The 13433-nt window shown below is 43.8% G+C and overlaps 1 protein-coding gene across 2 annotated transcripts in view; it reads left to right on the top strand.

Annotated features, from left to right (window-relative positions):
• RAB3GAP2 (RAB3 GTPase activating non-catalytic protein subunit 2) overlaps positions 1-13433 on the top strand; it is a 44320-nt gene that overhangs the window by 26230 nt on the left and 4657 nt on the right. The window contains exons 20-32 of one of the 2 annotated variants that reach the window (XM_081124091.1): positions 703-916; positions 1280-1377; positions 1666-1771; positions 2366-2526; positions 3416-3644; positions 5473-5634; positions 5733-5839; positions 8238-8304; positions 9560-9630; positions 10390-10425; positions 11810-11884; positions 12173-12391; positions 13279-13368. In XM_081124091.1, coding sequence (XP_080980217.1) covers positions 703-916; positions 1280-1377; positions 1666-1771; positions 2366-2526; positions 3416-3644; positions 5473-5634; positions 5733-5839; positions 8238-8304; positions 9560-9630; positions 10390-10425; positions 11810-11884; positions 12173-12391; positions 13279-13368 — 1635 coding nt within the window. Of the gene's footprint in view, positions 1-702; positions 917-1279; positions 1378-1665; positions 1772-2362; positions 2527-3415; positions 3645-5472; positions 5635-5732; positions 5840-8237; positions 8305-9559; positions 9631-10389; positions 10426-11809; positions 11885-12172; positions 12392-13278; positions 13369-13433 lie in introns of both variants that reach the window. The other variant, XM_081124090.1, reaches the window with a different exon arrangement.

The following is a 13433-nucleotide window of genomic DNA, read 5'->3' as shown; positions in this document are numbered from 1 at the left end:
AAACAACAGCCTTAGTAAATGAATAAATAAAACTGCTCGTTTTAAGTATGCAGCTTTCATCACGTAGCATGGGGGGAGAAAGTTGTGCTCACTGTGGCACATTTACGGTCTTTAAAAGTGAGTACATGTGTGTGCGTGTGCATTTCGCTAATTTAGAAAAATAACAGTGTCAGGATCTGTTTCTGTACATACGGTATATAAAAGGAGTTTGAAAGGCTGGCTGGCTCTATCCAGGACTTGCAGCCTCTTTATCCCTGAGAGCCATGTGGAGGATTTCTATGTAGACACAGTGAGCCTTGTTTGCCAATGGCTTTACTTTAAAGTGTTCGTGCTGCTTAATAAGTGAGGACTCAATTTCTTACTGAATAGTTCCTTAGCTTCCTCAGAATCACAAGAGTGGCAGTTGATACCCTGTTAAATTTTTTTCTGATTACACAATAACTTATTTATTAAAATTCAAACATTTGAGAAAAGTATAATCTCAAGAAATTTTCTAAAAATGATACTTTTAGTTTCCTTTATTTAAATAACCTTCTCGTGAGTGTGAGTGTCAGGTTCTAAGCAGAGTAATCTGAGAGTCACATTCATTAGAAACCCGTCTTTGGCTATGATCTTGCCTTTCATTTCAGATGATGGGGTTGACATACAGCAGATTCAGAGAGAGAGACATGGTCTATTCAGAATTTGATTTTTATTTTTAAGGACTTGGCTGTGTTACTAAGGCTTGATGAAAAGGAACTCATCAAGCTCCAGGCATTGTTGGAGAAGTATAAACAAGAGAACAGCAGGGCTGCTGTCCGGTTCTCTGACGACCAGGGTGGTGTGCTGCCTGTAAAAACATTCCTGGAGTACTTAGAGCATGAGAAAGATGTGATCAACATCAAGAAGCTAAGTGAAGAGGAGTCTGTGGCTCTAGGTAGGTAGAATCGCAGATTGCTATTGCAGTCTCGCCTGTAGAAGCAAGCCTGGGATGAGCTTCTAGCATCTCACAGGTTCGGTTCATTTTGAAATTAAATTAACCAAAGAATTTCATGTACATTTTTCAGTTAACTAAAGATTTGGATATGCAGGCATTGTGTCATGAAAGTTGTGTTATATTAATAAGTATCCTTAAGAGACAATGTTAGACATCTAATGTGCTAATAAGTCAAGCAAATTGAACCAGCAGTTTCTTTCCTCTCATGCTGTGTTGCTCTTTGGGGGGTTGAGGTTGCAGTTTAGGAAGATTGTCCAAATGGTGAGCAGTCACTGGTTAATGTGTTTTGTTTCTGTTCACCAGGCAGTTTCTTCTTCTGGAAGTGTCTGCATGGAGAAAGCTCCACTGAGGACATGTGTCACACCTTGGAGTCGGCCGGACTCAGCCCTCAGCTGCTGCTGGTGAGGTTCCTTGTTGCTGATGCTGTTCCTCTTGCTCACGTCATCAGAACTGTTCATCTTTTTTTTTTTTTTACCATTGAAACCCTTTTTCTGCCAAGGGCCATTTGGATATTTATAACATCATTCAAGGGCCATACAGAATTATTGTTGCTATGAAAAAGCTCCTAGATTTATTGAATTTTGAGTCCCGCCTGCGGTTGCCTTATAGGGCCTGTGGGCTGGATGTTCCCCACCCGTGGTTTAAGTGAAATATTGTTTTAGACTGAAAGGATTTAAATTTGGTTTCAGTCCCTGCTCCTGAGTGTTTGGCTTTCTAAGGAAAAGGACATCCTGGAGAAGCCGCAGTCTATCTGCTGTCTGCACACGGTGCTGTCCCTTCTGAGCCGGATGAAAGGTAAAATGCTGGCCAGGGCCCTGGACCACGCACCCGCGGGAACGGCGGCTTCTGCTCTCTGAGCCAAGTACAGTGCTTGAGATGCCACAGAAGCCTCAGGAAAGTTCCTTTCTTCTAATGTAGGAGACGCCAGAGTATTCTCCCCTAGAGCCTCTTATGTATCCAAAGAATACTCCCTGCAGTGCCAGTGTCCTTTGTGAAAATTACATTTTGTGCTGTCATCAAAAACAATGTAATCTGAGTGATGCATTTGCTTAACTCAGAGGTAAATCTAGTGGTCTCTGGCAGAAGTTATTTTTCTTATTTTTGTTCTGCTGAGACCAGTAATCTATTATATTAAACGTTTAATCGTAGTTTTTAGCGGTGATGAAATATTCCACACAGGGATTTAAAGTTGGTCCAGAAGCAAGATGATTAACATAGAAAAGTAAATGGAATATGTGTTCTGACTAAGCTAGATTGCAGATTTACTTTCCAGTTCATTCAGAAATAAACAAGTATGGCATGGGAGTTTAGTTTTAACACCGTGTTTTATCCGAAAGACTGGATCCCAGCGCTGAGAAACTAAGGGTTCCTTTTTGATGTTGACAGCAGTGGCCATGGACGACACATGGGACTCCCAGTTGGTGTCCCCGTGGTGGCAGCAGATGCGCACGGCATGCATTCAGTCTGAGAACAACGGGGCCGCCCTGTTGTCTGCGCATGTGGGGCACTCTGTCGCCATGCAGATATCTGATGGCGCGACCGAGAAGAGGGTGAGTGGCTGAGGCATGGCTTCCGTCCATGGCTGTCCACCTGTGGAGGGGCTGCTCCTCCCTTTCTGGGGCCACGTGTCTTTGTGTTGTGCAACATTGGGGGTCTGAAATGTGTGTCAGGTGGGGGTGAGGGGTGTGGCCCTTAGTGTGTTTATTCAGATGATTCTCACACTTGAACTTAGCCATCACCATGTGGCTCAGGGGGCAAGTTCTGCTGAACTTGCTCTGCCAGTGGCTGGTGATTGATGCTGCATTCCTTAAAAATGAGTTCTGTGGTCTCAGTTTTCTCATCTGAAAGAAGCCAGGGTTAGACTGCATTGTCTCTCAGGTTTGTTCCAGCTCCTGAAAATGCACCGGTTGTGTTCCACCGTCCTTCTACAAAGATAGGGTGTTGGGGTAGCTCCAATAATTTGATCTAGAGGGATGTTGCATTAAACTGGATGAGCCACTTAAATATGTCTGTGGAGAGTCACCACCGTCAGTCTTAGGTGTTTATAGGCTCAATTTACTATCACCAGCTTAAAAGGTTTATAATGGAGAGAAATTTGAGACCCATTTTCTATGTTGGTGAATGCACTCTAAAGAGAGGTCAGTGTCCTGGTACTGATAGAAAAGCTGGGCCCTTCTACAGGGTGGCCCTGACAGCCTGGGGTGGGGTGTGGGGGCCAACACTGCAGGTGTCTTTGTAAATGTCCACACTGTATCGTCATTGCCTGAGTCTCGTTTCCACTCCTGACCCTCCTGTTTCATCCAGCTGAGTAGTGACATTTGTGAAACAGCATGTGTGTGATGTACCCTGACTACCCATCAGCCTTCAGGTTCAAAGCTCATTCAAGTTCATGGTGATTCAGAATCTTCGCCAGGTTGTTACCAGGGCATTTTCTGTTAGTTTTCTCAAACAGATTTGGGTGCTGACGCAGAGGCCCTCACGGACTCCTGGGAGGCCCTTTCCCTGGACACCGAGTACTGGAAGCTGCTGCTGAAGCAGCTGAGGGACTGTCTCATCCTCCAGACCCTGCTCCACAGCAGGGCGGACACACGGCCCCGCAGAGCCCCGTCGCTGCCGGCCGAGCCGCCCCCCAGGCTCTCCGTCAGAAAGCTCCTCGAAGGAGGGAGAGGTAACCGAAGTCTGCTGGAACATTCGTATCTCATATCTCTACTTCTATGGTATAAGCTTTCGTCTGTTTTTAGAGAAATGAGTAAAAGAATAAGGAAAGAAAGATACACTCAGATTTTAAAAATATACAAATAGCCCACCACATATTACTTCTCAAAGTCTGATCCTGTCAATTCCCTGCTCAGGAACCCCCGTCCACATCCCCAGGCTTTACAATGGTCAGCGGGTCCCCCTTTTCCAACCCCACGTCTGTGTGAGGCCAGAGCTTCCCAGGGTAGTACACAGAGCACAACAGAGCCCAGTGGGCAGGAGGCAGAAGCTCATTAGAGACTTCAGGCCAAGCCAGACGGAAGAGGTTTGCAAAGGGCAGCGCCACTCCTTGACTAAACATCTTGTTGGGCTTTGGGGATTTCAGTTATTGTCTTAAAATATTAGCCTGCAGTGGGTTTATTATTTTTGCTTTAAAGTGAATTAGTAAAAATATTTTTCACAATTTCTTCATTTTAATTTCTAATGCCATAACTACTGGTAAATATAACCCACAGGCTAAAGTTCTTTCGGGCTGCCCGTAATTTTTAAACATTTAAGGGACTGAGACTGAGAAGCTCAGAAACTGCTGGAACAAAGTGTGAACTCGGAAGCTTGCTCTCCAAGAACCTCTGGCTTTGAATCCAACCCATTTTTCCATTTCTTGCTGGTTGCTAGATTTTAGTGCAAATGAAGCCCCTGGGATTTCCTGTCTCTGTGTCTGAGCCTGTGCTCTTTCCTCTCCCACCTCCCCTTTTTCATTCCATCTCGCATTTTACATCTGGAATGATCTTGATTGTCCCCCCTTCCCAGCAGCTCTGTCAGGTGTATGAAACTGGGATGACGGTATTTCTGGGTTTATATACCCAGGTATTTATAGATTTTTATCTAACTTGTTTTCTCATTTTTTATAAGACTTGTGAAATTTTTAATTATAAACTCACTGCACTCCATGCTGACACCTGGGGAAAGTGTGGGAACACCATTTTAATATTAACCGAAGCAATATCCTCCGGACCTTGATTCTGGAATGAGCATTCACAAATGATTTGGGTGCCAGAATAAGAAATTACATCACCCTGCACACTGCTCTCAGATATTTCGTGGATAATTGTGATTTTACTGTGAGGCATTCTTTTTGTGGAAAGGTGTACATTTGAATCAAAATAGGAGGAAAGACTGAAAGAAAACATTCTGGTAAATTACAGAAGATGTATATTCTGTTTTGGATAATAAACAGGACTCTTCATTGTGATCGTTTTCCGTTTGCATTTATAATTTTTTGACAATATTGATTGCAATGTGGCATAGAGCATCATGTTGTTGATTAACTATGGCTAAACTTTGCCCCTAAATATTCCATGTAGGCAAGTTAGTTGACTATTAAAAGTAATGTAATACTTTCAGAAGCCTAGACAATATACTGCGAATCCATCTGTTTTTACTTACACTCATATGAAAAAGTATTTTAAAGATGTGTTCATCCCTTCCTCTGTCTGCTAAAGTATATTTTGAATTTGTGAGCAGAGAAGGGATGTAGTATCCAGACATATGCACATGCATTTATATTTGTTTAATATGTTAGGCGAGTCTAAAGATGCCCTTAGATACAAATACCCCACTCGTCCCACAGTTGAGTGGCAGATAGTAACTGCTGTGAGTCTCGTAGATTTGGGGTCACTTTCAGGCTGAAAATTGAATGTTGGCACTTAGATCTCATGATCGGAAATGCAAGTCCTGCCTGGATGGCTCCCTTCTGCAGACACTAACTTTTCATTTTCTGTCTTGTCTCCACACTGCAGGTGGCATCGCAGACAGTGTAGCCAAGTGGGTATTTAAACAGGACTTGAGCCCCGAAGTGTTAAAATTGGCTAATGGAGAAAGAGATGCAGAAAACCCAGACGAACCCAACCGAGGTTTATTTGAGGTGTCGGAGGTGGACGTGGACTTGGGAGCCATACCAGGTAGTACATAAATGCAGAGAAACCCAGCCTTCGGGAGAAGACGAGTGGGTGTGCGTGGAGGCGGGAGTCACACGGCCCTGTCTCTCTCTGCTTCTCAGACCTGCTGCGCGCGGCCCGCGAGCAGTTCCCCTGCAGCCTGGAGCTGGACGTGCTGCATGCACATTGCTGCTGGGAGTATGTGGTTCAGTGGAACAAGGACCCGGAGGTGAGGCGCCCACACCTCTTCCAGGGGACTCTGTGTGTGTGCTCATGCTGTACATACTGGGGGCTGTTTAATTCAATAACTTATAGGAACACGGCATTTTCCCCTTTGCGATACCTCTGTACTGGGAGCTGTACTAGTACAGCTCCATTATCTCTTGTAGTCCTTACAGTGAACCCCTGGAGTGCAGGTATTGCCACTATCCTCACCTAGAATCGGGCTCAGAGAAGTTGTGTTCCTTGCTCAGGACACACTGCTAAGTCCGTAGCTGGGCAAGGGTTTAGCCCAGGTTCCTCTGTGTGTCAAGCCGGTGTGATTTTCCTGTTCCTGGGTAGGCTGTGATAAACATATTTTTTTTAATCTCCTTTTGAGTTCTTGCATGGGACAACACCTGCATAACCAAAATTTTTTAATATTGTGATCATCATGACAAAAGCCAGAGCCAACCTTGATGCCAGCCAAGGGCCCGATTGTGCAGATGCGTCTGCATCCCCCCATCACTTCTCCTGTGTTTGTTTCGGAAGGAAAGTCAGGACAGCCATTTGTGTACAGGGCAGCTAGTCCAGGGTCGGCTTTGTGGGCCATTCCGTGCTCTGCTCGGGCATCATTTGCTGCCACTGTTGGTGACCACCCTCTCTGGGGGATTCAGTCTAGAAGTGGTGTAGGGAGAAGGACCCCTCACCTGGAGACAGGATACCTAGACCTGGTGCATTTCTGATACAGGCCTGAATCTCTGAGCCTGTTTTCTCTCCCTCCGCCCTTTTTTAATGATGGTGCCAGCTCTTCGGGATCGATGCCAGGTTAGAACAAGACATAACAACACATGGTGTTCGTCCCCCTTTGCTGGCAGTTGTTCACACAGGCCTCCCTCGTCAGTGCTCTGTACCTTCTCCTCCAACCAAAATCCTTTCCTTTTTTGTCCTTACATCAGATTGCACTTCTCAAGAAAAATCTCACTGATGAACTAACTCACCCTAATATATTAATAGTGATAGATTCTGCCTTCCTCAAAAAAAGTCTCTAAGGAAGACATTTAAAAAGTAGTGCTTTAAACAAAGGCATGGTCTGAGCAGTTACACTCTGACCAAGCAGTGACTCGGGGACTAGGGACCTTCTGGGTACCCTGGAATCACCCTGTTCAGTGGACACCTGCAGTCGGAATGGTAATCGCATTTAGGCTCGCTGTTGAAATGGGATGCCTTTCCTACATGAGAAAGAATGGTAGGGCTAAAACAGGGACATCATAATTTCAAAAACCTGAATGGATCGATTCCAGATTCGGGCCTATGAAAGTGAGTTAAGAGAAATGCTCAGTTGTACAAGCTTCACTTACAAACCAAAGGCAGTTGGCATAGTGGACACAGTGCTGAGTTCAAGCCCCCCCAGTTAGTTTCTGAACCTTTGTTCTCAGTTTTCTCCTTAAAGCAAATCAGGATCTAGCAGCAGCTGGCTGAGCGGTAGCAGTTTATAGAGAAGAGGCTCGCATAGTGCCCCACATTTTGACTAGTGTTGTCATTGTCTATTATTAAAACTATTTACATCTGAAATGTGACCACTTTTCTTATTTGCTTGTTTTTTTCCCTGTTAAATACTTATCTCCTTGCCCCACCCAGCCCCATCCCAGTTCCATTTTAGACACACAGCTTTGTTAGGCTCAGAACACTGAAAATTACCAACGGTGATGTGTTTGTTTAATCTTTGTACAGGCCACAGAATTATTCTGCAAAGATCTGGATAATTTCTGGGGAAAGTTTTACATACTATATTTGAGTTTTACTGTGTAAATTGCCTTAGTTAGAGAAAGTTGAATTTCAAGCATCCCCTCTGATAGTTTGTTTCCCTTCACTGCCGTAGTGTTTTTTCCTGGGCATTTATCACTGATATCCTGTGTAATTATATTATTATCTAGCTCCCTCACTAGAATGTAACCTCAGTGAGGGCAAGGATTTGGATCTGTTCTGTTCACTACAGTACTCCTGGTGCCTCACACAGCCTGGTGCATAGTAGTTGCTCAACAAATATTTGTTGAATGATCAATGAATGATATTTGCAAAGAGGTAAATTTCTAGTTTTCCTATCTCTGTGAAATTCAAGTGTTTATTGGCGATAATGCTGCTGTGATGTACAAGTCAGAACAGTTTGAATCCAGATGTCAGGATATATGACCTGGGGTTTCTAAGAATCGATCATTAATTATATAGGTGATGCAGATTTAAGAGAGACTGTGATATTATCTTATGAAACATTGCTTCTTACCTATTACTTCCATGTTCTTATTGCAACATTCTTATTATTGCAACATTTTTATGTAGCTTTATGCAGAAATTTATGTGAACAGTCTCCATCTGTATTTAAAACACCTGTTAAACGATTTTCTCTCTCTTCTCTCCCTTTATGTAAGGAAGCGCGTTTCTTTGTTAGGTCAGTAGAACACCTGAAGCACATCCTCAATGCGCATGTTCAGAATGGTAAGTAAACAGGCATTAAAAACGTAACTGATTCAAGAGACAAGAATCTTTATGTTTCATTTGATGGTCCTACCACCTAACACATTACTGTGGATTGCTATTTACAAAGTACTGGCTTTCTTAACTGCTTGGAAAAATACTGTCCAGAAAAGGGAGGGAAGTTGGTAGTAATTGTCACCTTGTGCCCCAGCCATCCTTCCCCAAGCTGATGACTATTCCTAGGTCTGAGGAAGGAGAGTATTACTTGTGTGTGCATTCCTCCGTCCCTCTTTAGGCCACAGGCAGGTAAGGGGAGAAGGGTGGGCTGCTCAGGACTATGATTCCTGAATTAAAAGCTAGGTAGCCAAGCTACCTTGTGCTTCTCTTAATAGTGTGAATATTGCCCTGTTATACCATGCAGACTGCTGGTGTCTCCCTGAAAAAAAGTGTTTCAGTTGTTTACAGTTGTAGAAAAGTTGTAAACAGGTTGCTGGTCCTATGAGAATTGAGAAGCTCAGCCTAGTGGGTCATCTTACTAAGTTTTGAGACTAAGTTTGGGGCTGGGTAAGAGGAATTATCACGTTTATGTCCCTGTGATAAATTCTAGAGCAGCTACTTATTCTCCTGGACCACCTTCCTGCGGGTGGCATGAAGTCAAACTGCAGTAATTCCAAAATATCTCATTTCGCACGAAGGGCACTTTACTTGATGGTTATACACGAGAAAAACCAGTGGGTGGAAAATGGGTTTGTTCAGCTGTTGTGGAGGAAGCTGTCCTCAGCGCTCCTGTACATACGTATCTTTGTATTCATTTCTGCAGTGGGATTGCTGGGTCATACGGCAGACTCACGTTTAGCTTTATTATGCTGCCAGTTTCCCAAGTGCTCTTACCAATCTATTACCCCACCTGCAGTGTGTGAGCACTCGCCCCAGCATTTCCCTATCCTCGCCAGCACTTGGTATTGTCAGTTTTTTTTAATTTGCCTTTCTGTTGGTTGTGTGATATTTCTGTCATTTTAACGTATCTTTCAACTAATGACGTGAATCTTTTCTTTATGGTGGTTGGCCATTCTGATATCCTCTTATACAGCTCAGTTCTGATTTTCATTAAAGAATAAAGATTTTTGTTAATTTTGTAAATGTTGCATAAGATATAAGAGCTGATATCTAAGTAAACAACCCATACAGTTTCATAAGCTTCGGGAAGATGAGTTTGTTCTGCGCAGTGAAAGGGAAAACACGCAGCCTCTGCTCACTGCTCTTCCTCACACTGCAGGCATCGCCCTGATGATGTGGAACACATTCTTGGTTAAAAGGTTTTCTGCTGCCACGTACTTGATGGATAAGGTAATTTTAAATTTCATGTACTGCTTGCTTATTTGGTTCCCCAAATTGATTTTAGGAAGGTTATTTACATTGGCCTTGTTAGACAGTTTTTTTATTTGATGCTACATTTTACTTTTGCCCAGTGAAACCTAGTCCCATTGCTGGCGTTTTGATGACCTGGGCAGGAGCCCCGTGTCCTGGAAAGGGTCCTCTGCTGTAGAGCCTCTTGACCCAGGAGGTTAGGACTGGCTGTCAGTTCAAGCAGGGCTTGCACTTTATCTTAAAACCTACAAATGTGCTCTCACTCACTGAGCTTTGGATGTAGGGCCAAGGTGTTTTCTTGGAATGGGGTTGATTGTAGTTCCACCTTGGTTTTCCTGCATAAACTTCACCCATAATGCATTGCCTGTGAGTTGTACGACCTGTTTCTTTACAGTTGTGGTGCAGTCTGAGTGCAGAATCTTTAGATTTTTATAATTGAGCCCCAGTCTCTGTAGTTGTTTCCTGTATCTATTCCAGTAGACCTGGGAGTTAGCTACTCTCCAGAAATCTTTTTAAAGCCGTCAGCATAGTATTCATATGAACAGCTTCCTCTTTTTCATAATACATTTTTACAAAATTCCACCACAGAATTAATTGCATTATGTTATGGTTGCCATATTTATTTATAGGTATATTTGTAGTTTTAGAATTTGGTTACTTTTTACTTCTTGTACCATAGCGATGCCTTTTTGTTTAAGTTATTAAATAAGTACAGCATTTTGTATCCTTTTGTCTTAGGTTGGAAAATCACCCAAGGATCGGTTATGCCGAAGGGTAAGTGACTCTCCCTTCACTAGATGTGTGGTTGTTAATCCTGCACTGGAACCAGAGCCTCCTTAACTACAGGGACGAACTTTGCCCTCCACCGTCTTGATGACGTATCAGGAGATAAGAAAGTTGGAAAGAGAACACCTGTGAGGGAAACTGCTCGTGAACTCTGGCCAGGTCTCATTTACCTCTGCAGGTTGTCTGATAGCATTTCAGCCAGGTTTTCACAGACGCCTTCAACCTTAGACTGTGTGTAGGAGGGTAACAAGTTGCTGTTGCTGCACATTTTTGCTGCCCTTCAAGTGAGAAATGGATCATGGAACATCCGACCTCAAATTCTGACATCAAACAAGGGGATTCAGGAGTAGTGAATTTGACCTACCTTATGTAATTACTATTGTACAGAGAATCTTAAATAACATTTCTGTCCATGGAAACTGGCTTGTGCTCGAAACTTCAAAATATTCTTTTTTTAAAAAAATATATCTTTATTGATTTCATAGAGAGGAAAGGAGAGGGAGAGAGAGAGAGAAACATCAGTGATGAGAGTCATCGATCGGCTGCCTCCTGCGCTCCCCCGACTGGGGATTGAGCCCGCAATCCGGGCATGTGCCCTAACCAGGAATCAAACCGCAATTGCCTGGATCCTGGGTCGACGCTCAACTGCTGAGCCATGCCCGGCCAGGCTCAAAATATTCTTAATATAAATATCTTAAGAAATATTGGGACATACAAACCCAACTGTTACAGACCCTTAATCCTGAAAAATTACCATGGTTAAAGAATTCTGGTACATGCTTGAGGGTGTCCCTGTGACTGCAGTTCATGTACCTATGTGTCTCACACACACAGACACACACTCTCTGAATGACAGGGATGTGGGGGACTTATTTGTTGTTGGTTTAATAAAGACTATATGTGAATGCAGTGACCTCTTGGCCAGCACCTTTAAGGGCGTCAATAGGAATGATCTTTAGCCCTGGTCTGGGCTTTAGTTCACGCTCTCGAAAGTTCGAGTTTTGTTCAGAGGGTTTGGTTCAGTCCCTAAAAGATGCTCCGGAACCAGACCCAGGCTGTTTTCTTGGAAGTCTTCACGCTGGACCATAACTATTTGGTTGCCGAATGCCTATTCCCTGTGACTCTTGGGCAGTGAGCACGGGTGCCGTGCTGTGGTGGAGGAGACATAATGTCCTTACAGTACACCCAGGACACTAGTTGTTAAATGTTGAGCATAGTACCATCTTTTTTTTTAAAAAGCAGTTAAATCTAAAGGAAGGAATTAAAACGTGCAAATTCTTGCCTGTCCAGTGTAGAAGGTCCGGGTTATTCTTCTGACAGTAACTGGAGCAGTTTTGCTACAGGAACTAATTATGTTCCTTCTTGAAAACAGGACGTGGGAATGAGCGACACAGCAATGACTGCCTTCCTTGGCTCCTGCCTGGATCTCCTTCAGACTTTATTGGAGGTAAAAGGTGTATTTTCATTCTAAACTGTCTGAGCTGTTAAATATGTTGAAACTGACTGGACTTAAAGGACTACAGAAATATTTTCAGTTATTCATTTCCAAGTTTTGACTTAAGCCTAAAAATAGAGACTTTTTTATTAGAATTACATTTTGGGTTTTTTTAAATTACGATTTGGGGGTTGGGGAGAAATAGAGGTTTGCACTTTGCTACTGGTGAGCTCATTGAAGAAAATATTTGCAAGCTATGGCCTGTCCAGTTCTGACCACAGTTTTCCATTCTCAACGTAGGCAGATGTTAGCAGGGACGAAATGCAGCCACCTGTCCTGGACACAGAGGATGCTTGGATCGCTGTCGAAGGACCCGTCTCGATTGTGGAACTGGCCCTGGAGCAGAAGCCCATCCACTACCCACTGGTGGAGCACCATTCCGTCCTGTGCTCCATCTTGTATGCGGTTATGAGGTTTTCTTTGAAGGCTGTGAAGCCACTGTCACTTTTCGATAGTAAGGTAAGTGCCTCAGGATTTCAGAGCCACCTGGGAGCTGGGGGTGGAGCAGGACAGCTGTTTGCTAGAAGCTATTCAGGACCATTCATTGTGGGGTCCTCTGCTCCCGATCAGATGCCTTGTACGGAAGGAGTGGGACTGGGACCAGAGCCCGTGGCTTCCAGTTCAGAGGCCAGTGCTCTCTGCTCTGTTAAGTTTCCTTCCGAGGAACCTGAACCCTATTGTCTGGTATTCTGCTTTGGCTCTTCCGACACACATCTGTTCTTAAGCACGGTGTTTTTAAAAGGATTCGGAGTCCACACTATGTATTAGTTATCTGTTATTGAATAACCAATTATCCCAGAAGCGAGTGGCTGAAAATCAGAGTTGATTACCATTTCTGTAGGTCCGGAATCTGGGTTCCCCTACCTGGGTGTTTCTGGCTCATAGTCTCTGAGTCTGCACTTAGGGAGGTGGCCAGGGCTGCGGTGGGGACCAGGGCTCCACATCCAAGCTCACACGATGTTGGCAGGATTCAGTTCCTCGCCATGCGGGCTGTTCATTCCAGAGGCAGCTCGCTACCCTTAGCAAGTGCGGGAGCATGAGAGTGCTCAGGACAGAGGCCACAGTCCTTTTATAACCTGGTTTTGAAAGTGACACGCTGTCATCTCTGCCTAATTGTCTGCTAGCAGTGAGTCACCAGCCCACACGAGAGAAGGGGATTACACGGGCATGAATACCAGGAGGAGAGGTCACTGGGCACCACCCTAAGGGCTGCCTACTGTACACTAGATCATTGTTAAATAAAATCCTTAAATGTTACTGTTCAAGGAGGGGAAAAAAACCATGAGATGTTCTTAAGTGATTTTTAATCCATACTTATGTTTTCTTGGTCTCTTCTTTCTCTTTAGGGGAAAAATGCATTTTTCAAAGACCTAACTTCAATTCAGTTACTACCTAGTGGAGAAATGGATCCAAATTTTATTTCTGTACGACAACAGGTGATTACTGGATTTTGTTTTTGTTTCTTGGAAGAAAACAGTAAAGCAAAAATTGAGTTAGTCTT

Source organism: Miniopterus schreibersii, assembly GCF_964146895.1.
Source record: "Miniopterus schreibersii genome assembly, chromosome: 21".
In the NCBI taxonomy this organism is placed as follows: Eukaryota; Metazoa; Chordata; class Mammalia; order Chiroptera; family Miniopteridae; genus Miniopterus; species Miniopterus schreibersii.
Note: the sequence above shows the minus strand (reverse complement) of the source record. Positions and strands in the feature narration are given on the sequence as shown.